At 48.1% G+C, this 18,239-nt stretch overlaps 2 protein-coding genes across 3 annotated transcripts; both read left to right on the top strand.

The window, feature by feature from the left end:
• Positions 1 to 47: 47 nt before the first annotated feature.
• TTLL13 (tubulin tyrosine ligase like 13) lies at positions 48 to 8,085 on the top strand. The gene is given in 13 exon segments (XM_082619620.1): positions 48 to 172; positions 787 to 928; positions 930 to 1,052; positions 1,396 to 1,436; positions 2,157 to 2,275; positions 4,085 to 4,215; positions 4,692 to 4,848; positions 5,434 to 5,577; positions 6,184 to 6,269; positions 6,558 to 6,606; positions 6,610 to 6,789; positions 7,282 to 7,323; positions 7,327 to 8,085. Coding segments are annotated over 12 exon segments (1,371 nt in total). The 5' UTR covers positions 48 to 172; positions 787 to 797; the 3' UTR covers positions 7,495 to 8,085.
• A 965-nt stretch (positions 8,086 to 9,050) lies between these two features.
• Positions 9,051 to 15,421, top strand: NGRN (neugrin, neurite outgrowth associated). 2 transcript variants are annotated; one of them, XM_082618053.1, is made up of 3 exons: positions 9,053 to 9,295; positions 9,688 to 9,798; positions 14,324 to 15,421. In XM_082618053.1, exons 1-3 carry the CDS (start codon positions 9,132 to 9,134, stop codon positions 14,937 to 14,939), a joined length of 891 nt encoding a protein of 296 aa, XP_082474179.1. In that variant the 5' UTR covers positions 9,053 to 9,131; the 3' UTR covers positions 14,940 to 15,421. The 2 variants fall into 2 exon arrangements, with proteins under 2 accessions (XP_082474180.1, XP_082474179.1); XM_082618054.1 differs by lacking the exon at positions 9,688 to 9,798 and having other exon boundaries at positions 9,051 to 9,295.
• The last annotated feature ends 2,818 nt before the right edge of the window (positions 15,422 to 18,239 follow it).

Below are 18,239 nucleotides of genomic sequence, written 5' to 3'. Positions count from 1 at the left end.
GTGTCCATGGCGACGGCGGCGGCGGCTGCCTGCTTGCTTAAGGCGGCGCCGCCGGGATCTCCAAGATAGGTGTGAACCCCGGGTGCAGGGGGGAGCGGGCCCCCCTCGCGATCACCGGGGACAGCCATTCCTGTGGAACAAGGAGGCGGTCCCGGAGGCCCAGCAACGCCCGGTAAGGAGCGGGAGCCGGCCGAAGGGCGGTCGTGAGCGACCAGCTGAGTCCAGCACCAGGCCGATAGGGGCGGACCCGGCAGTACCTCCACTCTCGGAACCTGGGGTGGGCAGTGTCCACCGGGGGCTTCCCCTCCGCTGTCAGAGCCCAGGGTGTCTTGGCCATTGGGTGCCTGGCCCCAGTGTGTCTGTATGGAGAAAATGAATCATGGGGCAGGGAAAAGGCTGGCCTAGGCGACCTTTGGTCTTCAGCTCTATTTTTCAAAGTGAAGGTCCCCCCAGCACCCCCAGCCATCCCCCATCACATTCAAGAACAAAAAAGCTATGGTCATGGTCCCTGCCAGCTCAGTTCAGCCCCTGCATGCACCCCAGAGTATTGTATGGAGTGATCTTGGATAATTGCGGCTTGTCAGCGAATCTGACAACATCTCATAGGCATCTCACGGACCCCATTACCTATTTGGAAACATCCCATTCTGTAGTGGGACTGCTCTGTTCTGAAGGAGCAGCAACATGCCCTTATAATACCATGAAGGTCCTTGGGTGGATTCCTGCCGTCCTTCCTGGGCCTGGAGGGAAGTCATATACATTTCACTCCCACCCCTCTCGCCTCAGAATCTAAGAGGATGGAGCCAAGTACCTGTAAGACCAGTGAATCAGAGGAAAACTATGGTGAAGAAGAGGAATCCGAGGAGTGTGTTAAAGGGGAAGCTATCATGCCTTCTAACCCTTCTCAGCAGGCACTCTCAAAGGCTGACTAATGCATTTAAGAATGGAGTTCTTTTATCCATTGTAGCCAAGAAAATACCAAAGAAAATCATAACCCCAGCTGACCCAGATGAATTAGAAGTTGGGAGGAGAAAGAGAAGGCGGAAACACAGGTAACCGTTCCCTGGACCCCCTCACTTGCCCAGCTCCAGAGAGTAACCCTCTGCCCTTCAGCAGTCAGGCTGGGATCCAAAGTCTTCCCTTTAGCCTAGGAAAGAGAACAGGAAATACAGGAGGTCATTAGCCTTTTTGTACAACAAAAACAAAATTCAGAATCACTTGGGCTAGCTTAGTTTAGAATTTCAGCACGTTTATGTCATCCTGGTCTTTCCTTTAAGTGGCTTCTAGAGAAAATGAATTGCACTGTTAATCTGTTGGGTGTCTCTTCTTCTGGGTGCCTGGCAGCCCAGGGTCCTTCTCTCCTTCTGCCTGATTTCTGCTATTCCTCCATTCCAGACCCCTGGCCATCAATCTGACCAACTGCAAGTATGAAAGTGGTAAGCACCCAGCTTGTCACTCACACCACTGGGCATAAGAGGACACTTAGGGCTGTGGCTTTCACTCTGGAGATGGTCCCCCCAATCTGCTCCCAGCCCCTGGATCTTGTTAGGCTGGCCTATAACCTGGACTGAGCCTCCTGACTCAGCTACCAGTAGCTGACACATCACTGTTCCAGTTAGTCTCAGCAGTAGAGTAGGAATCTCCAGTTAGCTAACAAGAAAAAAATGACCAAAATCACCATCCCTCCCCCCACCACCCCAGATTTTACAAGAAATGAGATGAGACCAGGTTAAAACTGTTTTTTCAAGGCAACTTTTGAGGTAGCTTCAGCAATTAAGAAAAAAAAAAACAAAACACCAGCTAGGTTAGTCATTTCTTCCTCCCCTCATCCCCACTGGCATCTGTGCTACGGGTGCCCCAAAGTGTAAGGTGCCAGTGTGACCCCTCCGAGGGTCAGCTCTGCAGGCCAGAAACCATCCTAATTGAGAGGACTGACAGGAACAGAGATCCAGTCTCTAGTTTTCTGTCACATTTTGGAAGGACCCTGACAGCCTCATGAACTTGGAATTGTCACAATGGTAACTAAACTGAGGTAAGCAGAGCTGAAAAAAATGACCTGCTCTCTGGTCAGGTCTGTTCCTTACCCAACCCAGCTGCAGTCCCAAGGTTTGCTGCCAGTGCCCAGGCTGGCTCCACTGACCTCCCGCCCTCCACAGTGCACAGGGCAGCCCAGTTGTGTGGCCTGAAGGAGGTGGGGGAGGACAAAGAGTGGACTGTGTACTGGACAGACTGCTCTGTCTCACTGGAACGTGTCATGGACATGAAGAGATTTCAGGGACAACCTCCAGACCCAAGATCCTAAAGGAACTATGCCCCAGAATGACTACTCCTACCCTCGCACCCAGGCACCCAAGCCTTCCACTCTTGGTGGCTATACCCCTATGCAGAGCAGGAAAGGCCATGGCCAGGGGCTTCTGCACCAATGGAAATATTCTCCTCTTGGGTCTCTGGAACTTCTGTTACCTGAAGGAAGTGTCTGCTGGCCACATCCTATCTCAATATATGCTGCTTGCCTGGAAGCAAGCTCAGCTGGGCCCTCCAGGGCAGGTGAGCCTATCTTAGGGGGAAGACTGGGAGCTTCAGAGCTAACAGTAGAGCCAGGTGAATGATCCAGACTTCCAAGCAGCTTAGCCTAGCACTCCACATCCATTAAGAGTCAGTGCGGGGTCCTGCATGGCAGCAAGAAAGTTAGGAAAGATGGACCAGGGTCCACAAGAAGATATTACTTCTTTTTTTCTAAATAAATTTATTAATTTATTTTTGGCTGCATTGGGTCTCTGTTTCTTCGCCCCTTGGAGGGAGGGGTCTGGGGGGACTACTTTACATTGCAGTTGTGCGGGCTTCTCATTGCGGTGGCTTCTCTTGCTGCGGAGCACGGGCTCTAGGCGCGCGGGCTTCAGTAGTTGTGGCGCGCGGGCTCTAGAGCGCAGGCTCAGTAGTTCGACGCATGGGCTTAGTTGCTCTGCCACATGTGGGATCTTTCCCGACCAGGGCTTGAACCCGTGTATCCTGCACTGGCAGGCGGATTCTTAACCACTGCGCCACCAGGGAAGCCCCAGATATTACTTCTTCATGGTATTTTTGTTATCCTCTAACTGGGTCTTTGTGGTGGTTAGCAATTAAATAATTTAAAAGTGTCTGTAGGCTTATTTTGAGGGAAGGCAAGCAGGGGGCTGAGACTATCACCTATCCCACGAATTATGGGAGAAGAGCAAGAGCAAGAGACTGCTAGAAGCGCTCAAAAAGCCCCTAAGAAGGGGCATGCAGAGAGCAGTTGTGAGATAAGGATCACAACAACAGCATTTATTGAGGTCGGACACTGTTAAGTGCTTTTACATTCTCACCTCATTAAATCCCCAAAAAGATACCCTTATGTTTTTTTTGTTTTGTTTCCTTTTGTTTGGCTTCAGCCACAGCTTGTGGGATCTTAGTTGCCTGACCAGGGATCGAGCCCATGCCCCCTGCAGTGAAAGCACCAAGTCCTAACCACTGGACCGCCAGGGAATTCCCCCAAAATACCCTTATGTTAAGGACACTGAGCCTCAGAAATACTCAGCTCACCCAGCTCATGAGGGGAAAAACCAGAGAGCACTGAACCTCCCAGGCCTGAGGGCCAGAGCAGCGGGGGTTTCCAGCAGGCCACCCTGGCAATGCCTTGCCCTCTGAGAGTGCCACTGCCGTGCATTCCCTGGGGCTGCTCCTTAGTTTCCTTTCTCTTTGGGGAAATGTTTTCTCATTTGCTTTGTGTTATTCTGCACCAGTTATTCCTATAGGGCTAGTCCCCGGTAGTCTGAGGGATGTTATAAGGTGGCCAGAAGGCCCAAAGTCCTGGCTAGCCCTTCTCACTGCCCCTCATTTGCTAACCTTGCTGTGTATGTGTATTTTGGGGAGAGGCCAAGCGGCAGTTTCCCACCTGCCTTAGGGAACCTTCCTTTTCTCCCTTGGGGACTAGGTGCAGTGTTTACCTCCACTGTGACTTCTCCCTTGACCTCCTCAGTCCTTTTCCACTGCTATCTGGAATGTTCAGGCCCCAGGAACTGCCCCTTACTCTGGGCGATAGTATAACCAACTGGCTCTGTTTCAGAAAATCAGCCACTTCCCTGGCATGACAGAAATCTGCCACAAAGATCTGCTGGCTCGGAGCCTCAACCGCATGCAGAAACTCTATCCTACTGAGTGCAACATCTTCCCGTGCATCTGGTGCCTCCCTGAAGAGTTAGTGAGCCTGGCTCCCCAGGTTGAGATTCTGGGGGAGGAAAGGGTTCGCCATCTCTGTTCCCACCAGACTCTGGCTCTGGGACCTAGAATGTCTCAGGGGGATGGAAGTAGAAGGGAAGTTTTAGCTGAAAAGAAAAGAGAAGGTTAAAGAAAAGTAGGTCTCAAACTATTATGTATAAAATAAACTACAAGGATACATTGTACAACACAGGGAATAGAGCCAGTATTTTAAAGTAACTATAAATAGTGTATAACCTTTAAAAATTGTGAATAACTATATTGTACACCTGAAACATATAATGTTGTACCTCAACTATACAATTAAAAAAAAAACAAAAGAAAAAGAGAAAAGTAGGTGTGAGACTGAGTACTCCAGGAAGAGCAGGGATTGGACAGCAGGAAGAACTCCCCAGGGTCCTGGTTCAGCCATCAAGCACAGAAACCCTCTGACCACCACCCTCCTCTGCATATAGCTATAGGGACTTCCAGTCCTATGTTCATCAGCAAAAAACCCGCACTTATATCTGTAAGCCAGACAGGGGCTGTCAGGGACCTGGCATCTTCATCACCCGAAATCCATGGGAGATCAAGCCAGGAGGACATATGATCTGCCAGCAATACATCTCCAAGGTGAAGGGTGCCTCAGGACCCTTCAGAGGGACCTGGTGGTCCCTCTGCCAGCACTGGGTGCCTCATCTCTCCCAAAGCCAGGGAGGAAGACAGTTTTAGGCTCCTATCCTTCCTGCCATCCTCGTTATCTGGGAGGCAGCATGGGCCATGGTTCAGAGCCAACCTGCTCTGAACCTGAGTTTCTCTACTTTCTAGATATGTGATCTTGGGCAAATTTCTAACTTTTTCCATGCCTCAGTTTCCTCATCTGTTAATGGGCATAAAAACAGTAACTACCTTATATGGTTACTGTGAAAAAAAAATTTTTTTGGTTACTGTGAAAATTAAATGAGTTATTATGTATTTGAAGTGCTTACAACAGTTTATGGTACATAGTAAGTACTTCGAAAGTACAGTCGGCCCTCCCTCCATATCTGCACATGTGGAACCCGTGGATATGGAGGGCTGATACCATTTTATACAATGGACTTGTGCATCCGTGGAGTTTGGTATCCATGGGGGGTGGGGGTCCTGGATCCAATCTCCTGCAGATACTGAGTGACCACGGTATTATTACTTTTCCCCGGTGGGTTTGCCTGCTCTCAGCCCTTCCTCATTGATGGCTTCAAGTTTGACATGAGAATCTATGTCCTGATCACATCCTGTGACCCTCTTCGGATCTCCATGTATGAGGAGGGCCTGGCCAGCTTTGCCACCATGCCCTACGTGGAGCCCAGCCACAGCAACCTGGTAAGAGGCCAGCTGGGGAACTTACCTGGCAGTCCAATGTTTAAGACTTCGCCTTCCAATGCAGGGTGTGTGGGTTCGATCCCTGGTCGGGGAGCTAAGATCCCACATGCCTCCTGGCCAGAAAACCAAAATGTAAACAGAAGCAATATTGTAACAAATTCAATAGAGACTTTAAAAAATGGTCCACATCAAAAAAAAAATTCTTTAGAAAAAAAAAATCCTAAAAAAAAAAAAGAGGCCAGCCGGCAGCACTGGGGTGCAGGGCAGCACCCTCTTCTCTTCCACTGCCACGAGTGCTGAGGTTCTGTGGAGAAACCAGGTAGAGGGGCTTGTCACGCAGCTAGCTTGTCACACATGAACAAGGAGTGAAGCCTGGAGCACCTTGGCACCTGGCTGGAAGGACAGCATTCAGGGGGTGCTGACTGCAGAAAAGCCATGCCTGCAGGAAGGGCACACCCCTTCCCCAGGAGCTTACAGGATAGTCCTCCATGAAGAGGGACAGGAGATGAGCCATCCAGGGGCAGGGTAGGTAATCAGAAGGCAACAAAGGGCTGGAGAGAAGAACTGCATGGAAGTAGCCTGACCACAGGGCCACTCTCTTCCCAGGATGACACCTGCATGCACCTGACCAACTATGCCGTCAACAAACACCATGAGAATTTTGTCTGGGATGATGCTGTGGGCAGTAAGAGGTATGCCCTTCTCTGTTTTCTCCTCTTTCTCTGCCCTTTAGCCCCACAGTCTCAGCAGAGCTGAGTTGGCCCTTGGGAGATTGAGCTGGCTCAACCCTTATAGACCCCTGTCTTGTGCCTGACCACCAAGTGCACCCCAAACCCTACCCTATAATTAAACCCTGCTCCAAGCTGGCGGCAACCCCTTAAAGCACAAGGAACCTAGGCACGGAATTAGGATTAGTGTTAGGGAGCTTCCCGTCTGCAGCCCGGCCCCACTGGTCTTCCTCTGAGCACTGGGCCTCACAGGAAGCTGTCAACACTCAACGCCTGGCTGCAAGAACACAGCTGCGACCCCTGAGAGCTGTGGGGAGACATTGAGGACATCATCATCAAAGCCATCATCTCGGCACATTCTGTTCTTCGCCACAGCTACCAAACCTGTTTTCCCCAGTATCTGAGTGGAGGTACATGTGCCTGTTTTGAGATCCTCGCTTTTGACATTTTGCTGGACCACAAGCAGAAGCCCTGGCTGCTGGAGGTGAGGATTATCTCCCGGGCTTTGCAAAACCAAGGTCTGCCCCCGAACAGGACACCTGGGTTAGGAGTGTACTCAGGTGGTGGAACACAGAATGGGGGACGCAGGGGCACTAGGGTGGATAGGATCTAGCAGAAGGTGTAAGACATTTGCACTTTTGACCTGCTAAATCCGATCTTGGTGGTCTCTGGCCTCCAGCATAGGAACCCAGGTTTTGGATCCCAGAAGTTCCTCATGTGAGCCTTGCCTTTAAGGACACTATCACTATAGAGTCAGGCTGTCTGATTTGCTCTCACCAGCCTATGCACTGGAGGGATCTCTGTGGCAGAGTCCTGTGGCCTTGGAAGTCAGAGCATCCAGCTTCCTTGGCTGAGGCCACGAACGGGGGGCCCACTGGAGGGGGATGTCTCTCCTAGAACCTCCAGCTGGGCCTGCAAGAATCATGACGTGCTCAGGTGGTCTAGGAAGGGGATGGATAATGACTCCTCCCGGCAGGTAAACCACTCTCCAAGCTTCACCACCGACTCACACCTTGATTGAGAAGTGAAGGATGCACTTCTCTCCGATGCCATGACCCTTGTTAACCTCCGGGGCTGTGACAAAAGAAAGGTGACAGAAGAGGATAAGTGGCGAGTCATGGAGCAGCTTTTCCAGTGCCACCAACAGCCAAGAGAAGCCAGGGGCCTCAGGTGTTTGACGTGTGTTTAGTTGTGTAACTTACCTTCTTTTATTACTTTCCTGAGAGTAAAAGTCCTTCTCTAGATGGAGAAGGCAGTCTGGGGTTGATTAGCTATTAAAAACATTTTTTTGCATCGATAATACACCACATATCATAGATAAGTGATGCATTATCTATGCAAATTCCAAAGACACAGTGAATAGTCTCTCTCCTACCCTCCTCCTCCAGCTACTCAGTTTTCCTCCCTGGGGCCAATCAATGTTCCCTGGGTCATGTGTATACTTTCACAAACATTTAAGGCACATATATACATGTATTTATATAAATTGTTTTTCTCCCTTTACCCAGACAATAGCATAACTTTCACAATGTCTGTACCCTACTTACCAATGCATTTTACAGCTATTTCCTATTAGCATGTAAAGAACTTTATGGGGTTTGTTCTTTTTTTTTTATTTTTTTACTTTCAACAAAGCTCCTCTAGAAACCATTACCTAAGAAGGTTTATAATTATGAAACAGAGAAAACAGTTTAGTCCTTCAATAGGTTATTGTTTAAATCAGTATTGTTTACCCACTGTTGTTTTAATTGTAAGATGGGTTACAAACATGGTAATGTGTTGCTGATACTCAATTACAATTTGTTAATGATAATAAAAATGAACTTGAGTAGAGTGAGGATTATTCCTGTAATAGCATCACTCTTCACCACTTGCATTGCGATATGCAGGCCAGTGTGTATCTGATTTGCCATGATATCCTGAGGACCTGGCACACAATAGGCACTCAGATGTCTGTGTTAATGAAGGTGAAGTATAACCGTAAATACCCTAGGTATTCCCACGAGACTGGACTGTGCACATGTCTTTCAATGAGGAAAAAAGTTTGAAAACTACTGGACTTAAAAAACAACAGTACAGGGCCTCCCTGGTGGCGCAGTGGTTGAGAGTCCGCCTGCCGATGCAGGGGATACGGGTTCGTGCCCCGGTCTGGGAGGATCCCATATGCCGCGGAGCGGCTGGGCCCGTGAGCCATGGCCGCTGGGCCTGCGCATCCGGAGCCTGTGCTCCGCAACGGGAGAGGCCACAACAGTGAGAGGCCCGCATACCGCAAAAAGAAAAAAAAAAAAAAAACAACAGTACAATCATAGAATCAGAATACTAGGCAGCCATTTAAAAATGTTATATGATCCCATTTTCATCTAAAACAAAGAAGGAAGGAAAGGAAGGAATAAAGAAAGAACAAGGTAATGAGTGGCAAAGCCAGGGTTCAAACTCGGTAAGTCCTGCCCTAGAGTCCATGGTCATAGCCAATATGCTTATTTCACAGTAAGATTAGAGGTTTTTATCTTCTTTTTGCTCTTCTAAATTTTCTGTAATTAACAGATACTACTCTATAATCAGAAACCTAAAAGACTATGATAACTTGGAGTGCTAGTTTACAGGTGGACACCACTGCACTTAAGATGAAAACCAGAAGCCTGATCTGTAATTACAACGGGTGAGGGCGGGTGGCAGAGCAGTTCAAGCCCAGAAGTCACGCCCCCAGACGGAAGCGGAAAAGACGCTCCAGCCCCTCACCTTCCCGCCCAGTTCCGGTCCCGCCCCCCGGCTTCAGGCTCTACCCTGAAGGGTAGCGGGGGCGGGGGAGAGCTTTTTCTCGACAACATGGCGGTTGCTCTGAATTCCTTGCTGGGCGGGGGTGTCCGTGCCGCGGTCGCTCGCTGTGGGTTTGCTACCCGGGGCGTGGCGATCCCGGGATCTGTCGGCCGGGAGCCGGACCCCGATTCCGACTGGGAGCCGGAGGAGCGGGAGCTGCAGGAAGTGGAGAGGTACCGGCTCCTTCCCGGGCCCTCAGCCTGAAGCAGGGCCTCGGGCCTGGGCGCCCCAGGCCGCGCCCCCTTGGCGCCGGGCGTCCTGCGGCGGCCCTTATTTCTCACCCGTTGTCAGGGGCACAGGGGCAGCTGTTAGCTCCTTTGGGACCACGAGTCCCTTCACCAAGGACGTATTTCATCACCCGTTTAAAGAATTCGGCAACAGCTTGTGGGCTGTTGTTCTTGGTGTTAGATTTCTGGGGCGGTGTTCAGAGCAGGTCTAGGCTGACAGACATGGCCAGGTTGTCCTTGCAAAGAGAAGCGGGCTGGGCGCTCTGACTGAGCCCAGGGCTCTCAAACCACCCATCTGGCTTCCACGCATGGCTTCTGCCATTGGTTCTCTCTCTCAGCGCCCTGAAACGACAGAGAAAAGCTATCCGGTTCCAGAAAATTCGGAAGCAAATGGAGGCGCCAGGTTCCCCGCCCAGGACCCTGACGTGGGAAGCCATGGAGCAGATCCGGTAAGACTGTTGGCAGTTAGGATCTGCTGTGATGAGAAGTGAAGGATACTGGAGCTCAGAACTTAGAACGTTGTTTTTGTATTTTTTGCTTTTTATCTTTCCAGATTTCTAACAGAAAAGTCAAGTAATAAGATAAACGTCGATGAGCCCGCCATCTAGATGTAATAGTTTTTAACGTTATGACATGGTTCATTTTTTGCTGAAATTTTTAAATAGTAAGTTACAGGCGTCACAACATTTAACCCGTATATAGTAAGTAGATCATGACGTTCTTGATCTAAGGACCAGGGATGGAGCTTCCATGGTTACGTTGCTCCGAAGAGAGGATCCGTATCTTAGAAAAGAGATCCTTTTTTAAATTTTAAGTTTTTTGTTTTGAATAGATAATACATATGGCTCAAAATTAGAACAGTATAACAGGGCATACGCATTGAGAGGTGTTAATCCCCTCTAGTCTCCTATGGATACTATTTCTAATAGTTTTTTGTGTCATTTTCTAGGTTTCCTTCTGCAAATAGAAGCAAGCACGTATGAATACAGAATTTTATTTTCACTTCTATAATCACAAACAGTAGAATACTATAAATGCTGTTCTGTACTTTGCTTTGTTCACTTAATATATTCTGAAGCTCTTTTCACTTCCGAAGAGAGAGCTCCTCATGCTGTTCTGTAGATGCTTAGTAAACTGTAGCTTATTTTACCAGTCTTTTATGGTGGGCACTTGAATTTTCCACTCACTTGCTGTAACAAATAGTGCTCCAGTGCATAACTTTGTATACTCTAAATATCTGCCAGAAGTATTTACACTTACATAAATGTATGTGTTACATACATTCCTAGAAGTAGGGTTGCTACTGAACCGAAGGGCAAATGGACTTGCGTTTTGATAAATATTGCTAAATAGTACTTTGTAGGTCATGTTCCTTTTTCCATTCCTATCAGAATAACTCTGGAATTGAGACTTAGAATAAAGGGGGTTTTATAGAGCTGATCAAGATTTTATGAGGCTGTAGCAGCTCCCTCCTGTCAGCTTCCTCTCCTATCTTGAACACCAGCCTTTTCAACCCTTCCATCTGCCCTTTTGTGATCAATAAATATCTTTTTATTTCAGAGAAAAAACAGGCTATTAGGTAAGAACTGTTTAAAGCTTCTTGGTCTCCTCCTTACCTTCCACTCTCAATCTTTTTTTTTTTTTTTTTGCGGTACGCGGGTCTCTCACTGTTGTGGCCTCTCCCGTTGCGGAGCACAGGCTCCGGACGCGCAGGCTCAGCGGCCGTGGCTCACGGGCCCAGCCGCTCCGCGGCATGTGGGATCTTCCCGGACCTGGGCACGAACCCGCGTCCCCAGCATCGGCAAGTGGACTCTCAACCACTGCGCCACCAAGGAAGCCCCTGGGGTTCTTCTTTTATTGGGGTTGAGGGTAGGGGCCTAGGGTTTTGAGGGCTCTTTATTGGTGAATTTAACAGGAATTTTTTTTAATTTTTAAATTTTATTTTAAATTATTTATTTATTTATTTTGGCTGTGCCAGGTCTTTGTTGCGGCATGCGGGATCTTTAGTTGCAGCATGTGGGGTCTTTGTTTTTAAGTTGCGGCACACAGGATCTTTAGTTGCGGCATGCAAACTCTTAGTTGCAGCATGTGGGATCTAGTTCCTGACCAGGGATCAAACCCGGGCCCCCTGCATTGGGAGCATGGAGTCTTAGCCACTGGACCACCAGGGAAGTCCCATAACAGGAATTTAAAGCGCAAGAAGAGAAAAAGCAAGTGGCCCAAGTAGTTAGTTATTGAAGCCAACCATAATCTCTAAAACAAATGCGCCTCAGTGGAGGGTTGGGGGGAAGCCTAGCTTTTTATCTAGTTGTGTGGCTGGCAGTGTGTTTATTGGAGATAGTCATCTTTGAAGTGCATGCCTTGGCAAGCAAAGCTTAAGTCAGTCACTTGGATTACAAAGAAAAGGAAACCCAACTGTCAAGGCTATACTACACTCCCTCCTCCTTTAGTTCCCTGCTGGCTCCCTGGCTCCCTACCCTCATTTTTGTTTGTTTCATCACAACAATGAAACTATTATCCACAAATCTACCAGGGACTTCCTCAGTGCTTGGCATAACTGACACTCAAGGCTTTAGCCTAACTAACATTTCTGCAGCATCTGACCGTGTCTGCATTCTTGAAATTCTCCCTTGACCCAGGCTGCCACTCACTCCTCTTTCTAGGACTGGTTTTCTGTTTCCTCCGTGGGCTCCCCGTCTTCCTCCTGTATCTTAATTATTGTAGTTTTTAGCATTGTGTCCTTGGTCGTTTATCTCACTCTGCATATTTCCTTTCCTAATGCCAGCCACTTGCATGGCTTCAACCACTCCTGCTACTGGCTTATGACTTCCAGATCTATCATGTCCAGTCCATGTTTTTCTTCTGAACCCTATATAGTCAGCTGTGCACTAGATATCACTGTTTGGCTGTCACACAGGTTCCTTAAACTCAACATGTACAAAATAAAATTCATCATTATTCCCTGACAATTTCATTCTGCTCCTATTTTTGCTATAACCCCGAATGGTCCCACCAATCACCCACTCTAAAGATACTGAATCTTGGGACTTCCCTGGTGGCGCAGTGGTTGGGTTGGGAGTCCACCTGCCAATGCAGGGGACACAGGTTCGAGCCCTGGTCTGGGAGGATCCCACATGGCGGGAGGATCCCACATGCCACAAAGCAACAAAGCCTGTGTACCACAAATAGTGAGCCTGCGCTCTAGAGCCTGTGAGCCACAACTGCTGAGCCCGCGTGCCTGGAGCCCGTGCTCCACAACAAGAGGGGCCACCACAATGAGAGGCCCGCGCACTGCAACAAGGAGTGGCCTCGCTCGCCGCAACTAAAGAAAGCCTGTGCAGCAACAAAGACCCAGCACAGCCAAAAATAAATAAATTAATTAATTAACTAAAAAAAAAAAAAAAAAGATACTGAATCTCAGCCTATTTCTTCGCCCAGTATTTAGTTCCTTACCAAGTGTAACCACTTGGCCTTCCTAGAATATTTCTCAAGTCTCTTTCCTCCTCTGCTCTCATTGCCACTGTCTCGGTTCAGACTGCCTGGATTACTGTGACAGCCTCTTGCCTGATCTTTCCATCTCTAGTGTTGCACTGAGAAACTACTGTTACTGAACCAGGTTCATTTGCCTGATGCACAGCAAGCCATTGCTGAGACCCCGAGGTTTGCAGCAGAGAAAGGATTTATTCACAGGCAGCCAAGCAAGGAGATGGGAGAACAAGTCTCAAATCTGCCTCCTTGAAGAAAGAGGCTTAGGATATTTATGGGGTAAAGAAGCAGGGTGGTCTGAGGCTTCGGGAAAGTGATTACATGTTAGAAAAAGGTGAAGTAATTGGTGCTCTGCACAGGGGTATCTGAGTTACCTGGTTCTTCATGGGGTGCATGTTCAGAAAATGGTCGGCAGCATTAGCATGATCTGAGGATGGAGTTTTTGGCCCTTGACATTGAAAGGTCACCCATTGGACACTTGTACAGGCCCAGCTGAATGGTCAGTGGTCTCAACTAGTTTGAACTGGGCAAAACTAGCCCCATGTTCCTGAACAACAACTTAAGCAGCTGTTACCAGAGTGACCCATGGTCAGAGGTGTTATCTATAGGAGGCACTTAAAGGAGTCTTGTGATACGTTGTCTAGGCTATGTGAAGCTTGGAGGGTATGCAGTTTGCATGAACAGTTAAAGCAAGCTTGGTCAGTGAAGGCAGGTTACAGGTTATAGTTCAGGGAATCTAACTGATGACTGCCCTCTTTCACTACTACTGGATTGAGCTTCAAAATGAAAATTTGCTCATGGCATTCTGCTCCTTAAACTCCGTCCTTGGTTCACTGTTGCTTTGGGATGGGCTCTGGAATCCCTGAGCATGACATGCTCCTGCTCCTGCTGCCCCGTCACAGACTGAGCTGTTCCCAGCAAAGGTGATGTGCTTCGTCGTATTCCACCTGCTGCTCACTCTACCATCAGTACCTTTGACCTTTTCTTCCTCTCCTCCCCTCTGCCAGCTTATGACAACTTCTCATCTTTTCAGACCAGCTCTAGCGTGGACTTCCTGAAGCCATTCCTGGGCCACCCTGCAAATGTGGTGATAGGCTGTCCCTGCCTCTCCCTCCCCAGTGCTCTCACAGCATCCTCTGCTGGGATATTTCTCATAGTTTTTTTGTATGTTACTGTATCTGTCTCCACCACCAGACTGTATGTTCTTTGAAGGGAAAGACAGCCGTCATGCATCCCCAGGATCTAACTGGGGCCTGCCATGCAGTGAGAGAGGAATTCAGTTGATATGAAATGAAATGACTAAGAGTAGTTGGGTGTCGCTGTTAGCACACAGGAATGGACCGCAGCCATTTAGTGGCACAAGATAAACACTGCGTTTGCAGTTTTTCCAAGCCTCTTCTTTTCATGTATTTATCACTAGTATTATCAGTTAACTGTTCTGATAGGAGACTTCTTCACAGATTGAAAACCTGCTTCTTTTTTTCATAGGTATTTACACAGGGAATTTGCAGAGTCCTGGTCAGTTCCCAGATTGGCTGAAGGCTTTGATGTCAGCACTGATGTGATCCGAAGAGTTTTAAAAAGCAAGTTTGTGCCTACATTAGAGCAGAAACTGAAGCAGGATCAAAAAGTCCTTAAGAAAATTGGGCTTGCCTGCTCACTCCAGCAGCTCCCAGGCTCTGGGGATACCTCAGCACCGCTTTCTGCAAGCCATTCTGTAACGGGCTCTTTGCTGATACCAGGGGATGAAGCCTCATCCAAAGGCCATGGTCACAGCGCAGCTTTGAAAGTGACAGAATTGAACACTCACAGAACAAATACACCAAGGAGACAGAAGGAAAGGAATAAAGGAATCCAGGGCCTGGAGGAGGAGAAGAGCTTTGTGCCTGTTGCTGCAGCCCTAGGTCATCCGAGAGAGCTGCAGAAGTTCTCCACCAGTGACTGTGGAGGCACTAGAGGAACTGACAGTGATGGATTGCCAAGTGACAAGGAGCTGGCAGAGTTGAAGGCAGGGGAGCCAGGTGACCAGAACTTTAGCAACAAAGTTGTGCAGAGGGGACGAGAGTTCTTTGACAGCAATGGGAACTTCCTGTACAGAATTTGAGCTGGAGCCTGGTTTGTGGAAATGCCACATGAAACACAGCTGGGCAAGTATATTTGGTTCTGCCTGGATTTCTGTGTGTGGATTAACCACCTTGGAATGGGGGGTAGTGATGAGCCCGGAATGCGGGATGAAAGAGCTTCTTGGATTTGGATCTGACAAAGGGCAGAGAACTTCACAGGGTAGTTCTGTGTGGGAGCGGGGTGAGAGACTGGGTAGATTCCAGCCTCCTGGAGCACTGCTCCTCCTGTGACCCACGTGGATCTTCAGGACTCACCCTTCTTGCTTGGGCTCTCTGTATGTTGAAACCAGCCTGTATTGCATGTGTTGTTACAAGTTTCTGTGATACTTGCAGTACGTTTGGGAGGAAGTTAAAAGTTTGTCTTCTCACCTCATTTACTTCTTGATTAATGAATACTAACAGTTCTGGAACTGCTTAGTCAGTTATCTTCATTATGTGCAAAATAAAGTAAAATGTAACAGTCTGTGTTGATTGATGCTCTCTGGGATTGGGAGGGTTTACCTGTGACGGGAAGGCAAGAGGCAAAGGGTCCCTTGTCTAATTATTGGGAGAGAGATGGGGCCAGAGGAATCCCTAATAAAGGGCTCTGTGCCTATCAGCCCTGCTCAGTGATGGACTTCGACAGCCAAAAACTGGACGTTAGGCCTTCCCTAAACACCCAGTCTAAAGCACCTCCTCTTTTAGTTGCTAGGGCTCTAAAACAAAATGGGGCTGTGGGGATTTGACCAAACAAAAAATGCAAAGCAGGCAAAGGCTTTACAGGCTCTCAACGTAACCTCCAGCCACTTCCAAAAGCTTAAGTAGTATCTTATTTTACAGCTTTAATCAGATTTTTACAAGGGTGTTGTGATTTAGGCAAGAATAGATAATAGATCCCTTTTACAAAAATGGTCTTGGGACTTCCCTGGTGGCGCAGTGGTTAAGACTCCGTGCTCCCAATGCAGGGGGCCCGGGGTTCCATCCCTGGTCAGGGAACTAGATCCCACATGCATGCCACAACTAAGGAGCCAGCGAGCCACAACTAAGACCCGGTGCAAACCAAATAAATAAATGAAGGTAAATAAATACATGAAGAAAACCCCAAATATGGTCTCAAAGGTTTTTGGATATGCCCAAGGTCACAGCTGCAAGTGAGTGACAGCAGTGGGACTTGAACCCAGGTCTGATTCCTAATTCAAGTCTTCTACAATTCCAGGAATCTATCACTGCCTGGCATAATTTCTGTTAATTCACTGATTCTTTTAGAAATACTTTATTAATATCAGAAAGTGATTATCAAAAGACAAATGGAGACCGAGCAACATAGGAGTCCAATGAGAGTTCTCAACAATGTCTCATTTTAACAATTTACCAGCAAAAATTGGCTATTCAGAATTTAAATACATGCAGGATGTTTTTCTAATGAAAACGTTGATATTCCAACCCTGTCACTGACAGGCTGGTCATGTATCTTGCTATGGCAAATGTCATTCATGGCGATTATATCACTGATTACTGTTAACTTGAGCATCTGTTCAGTAGAAATGGGCAAGGCCCTATCACAGGCCAGTCAAAGTTAGGGAATCCAGCTTCTGGTAATAGAGCGGTGGACAGATAAGGCCCTTGTTCTCACTGCTCTGTCACTATCATGTAACATAATAAAAACGTCAATATAATTATGATTTTTAAAAGGGTAATTTGCCATTAGAACCTTAGAGGAGGGACTTCCCTGGTGGTGCAGTGGTTAAGAACCTGCCTGCCAATGCAGGGGCCACGGGTTTGATCCCTGGTCCTGGAAGATCCCACACAAGCCACAGAGCAACTAAGCCCGTGCAGCACAACGACTGAGCCCACGCACCGCAACTACTGAGCCCACGTGCCTAGAGCCCCTGCTCCGCAACGAGAGAACCCACCGCAATGAGAAGCCTGCGCACCGCAATGAAGAGTAGCCCGCGCTCGCTGCAACTAGAGTAAAGCCTGCGTGCAGCAACGAAGACCCAATACAGCCAAAAATAAAATAAATTTATTTTAAAAAATAACTTAGAGGAGCAAGATGCTATTTGACTGCTTAAATATGCATTTCTAACTCCTGCAAATCATTTGTGTCCTTTCCCCAGGGGACTATGAAATATTAGAAGCTTTTATTGCTAGCTTGGATATGTTTTCCATTTACCTCATCCACCACCATCCTAATGCTCACTAGCTTAAATCTTTTGTTTCCATTCTTGTAAATGCTGATCTAAGGCTTTTGCACTTACTAGTTCTTTGTCCCCAGATTTTCACTTGGCTGAGTCCTTGCCATTCAGGCCTCAGGTCAAATGTTACTTTCATAGGCCTTTTCACCCTAGTCTAAAACAGCTCCCTTCATGTTCTATCACCACACCCTGTTTAATTTTCCCTAGTATTTGAGATGTATTACTAACGCATTATTTGTCATCACCCACCTTGCCCCATTAGAAGGTAGATCCCATAAGGGTAGGAGACCTGTACGTGTTCATTGCTGTAGTTCCACTCCCAACATAGATTTCTTCTTTTCTCCCTTTTCTTTTTCGGCTGTGCCACGCAGCAGGTGGGATCTTAGTTCCCCGACCAGGGATCAAACCTGTGCCCCCTGTAGTGGAAGTGAGGAGTCTTAACCACTGGACCGCCAGGGAATTCCCCCAACATAGATTTCAATATTGGTTGAGTGAATGAAGAAATGGCTGGGAAACCTTACACCAATCAGCCAATCCACAATGGCAGAAAGCCCGGCCTTTTACCTTTGCCAGCCTGTGCATCCAGATCTCAGCCAAGAAGGCCTAAACTTCCTGCAGGTTGACCTGTTCCTGCTCTATGCTGACAGTGTGTCTCAGATCCTAACCCACTGTCATTGAGGTGTTTGGGGAAATTGTCCCTTCTCCCCGGCCCCCCACTGCCCCATCCCAAGCAGGGAGGCTGGACAGGCGAATGGGGACTCACTCAGCCTGTGTTCCATTGGGTGATGGTCATAGGACTCCATGGTGCCCTATCCCCAGGCAGTCCTGTTTCATGACACAACAAAGGACTTTGACATCACACTGGATGAGGTGGAGATTTGGGGGTGCAGGTGCAGCATCTGGTGGAAGAGGCAACAGATAACAAGACTGCTCAAGCTGGAATAAATGCAACTGTGGGTGAAATGGGCACCTCACAGCAACTTGGGGCCAAACTCAGGAGGCTGGCAAACTGTACGACAGAAGGGACTTAAACCCCTGCAAACCGGAGGGTGTATATGTCACTCATCTGTGAAGGGCAGCTTCTACCCTTCTGTGCAGCTGAGATTT

Source organism: Mesoplodon mirus (assembly GCF_964341445.2).
Source record: "Mesoplodon mirus genome assembly, chromosome: 4".
NCBI lineage: Eukaryota > Metazoa > Chordata > Mammalia > Artiodactyla > Ziphiidae > Mesoplodon > Mesoplodon mirus.
Note: the sequence above shows the minus strand (reverse complement) of the source record. Positions and strands in the feature narration are given on the sequence as shown.

What these genes read in the sequence shown, in the direction of transcription:
- NGRN (XM_082618053.1), top strand. Translation starts at nt 9,132, where the DNA reads ATGGCGGTTGCTCTGAATTCCTTGCTGGGCGGGGGTGTCCGTGCCGCG. An exon ending in GAGCTGCAGGAAGTGGAGAG is followed by an intron (nt 9,296 to 9,687) that starts GTACCGGCTCCT and finishes TCTCTCTCTCAG; the next exon opens with CGCCCTGAAACGACAGAGAA. An exon ending in GAAGCCATGGAGCAGATCCG is followed by an intron (nt 9,799 to 14,323) that starts GTAAGACTGTTG and finishes TTTTTTTCATAG; the next exon opens with GTATTTACACAGGGAATTTG.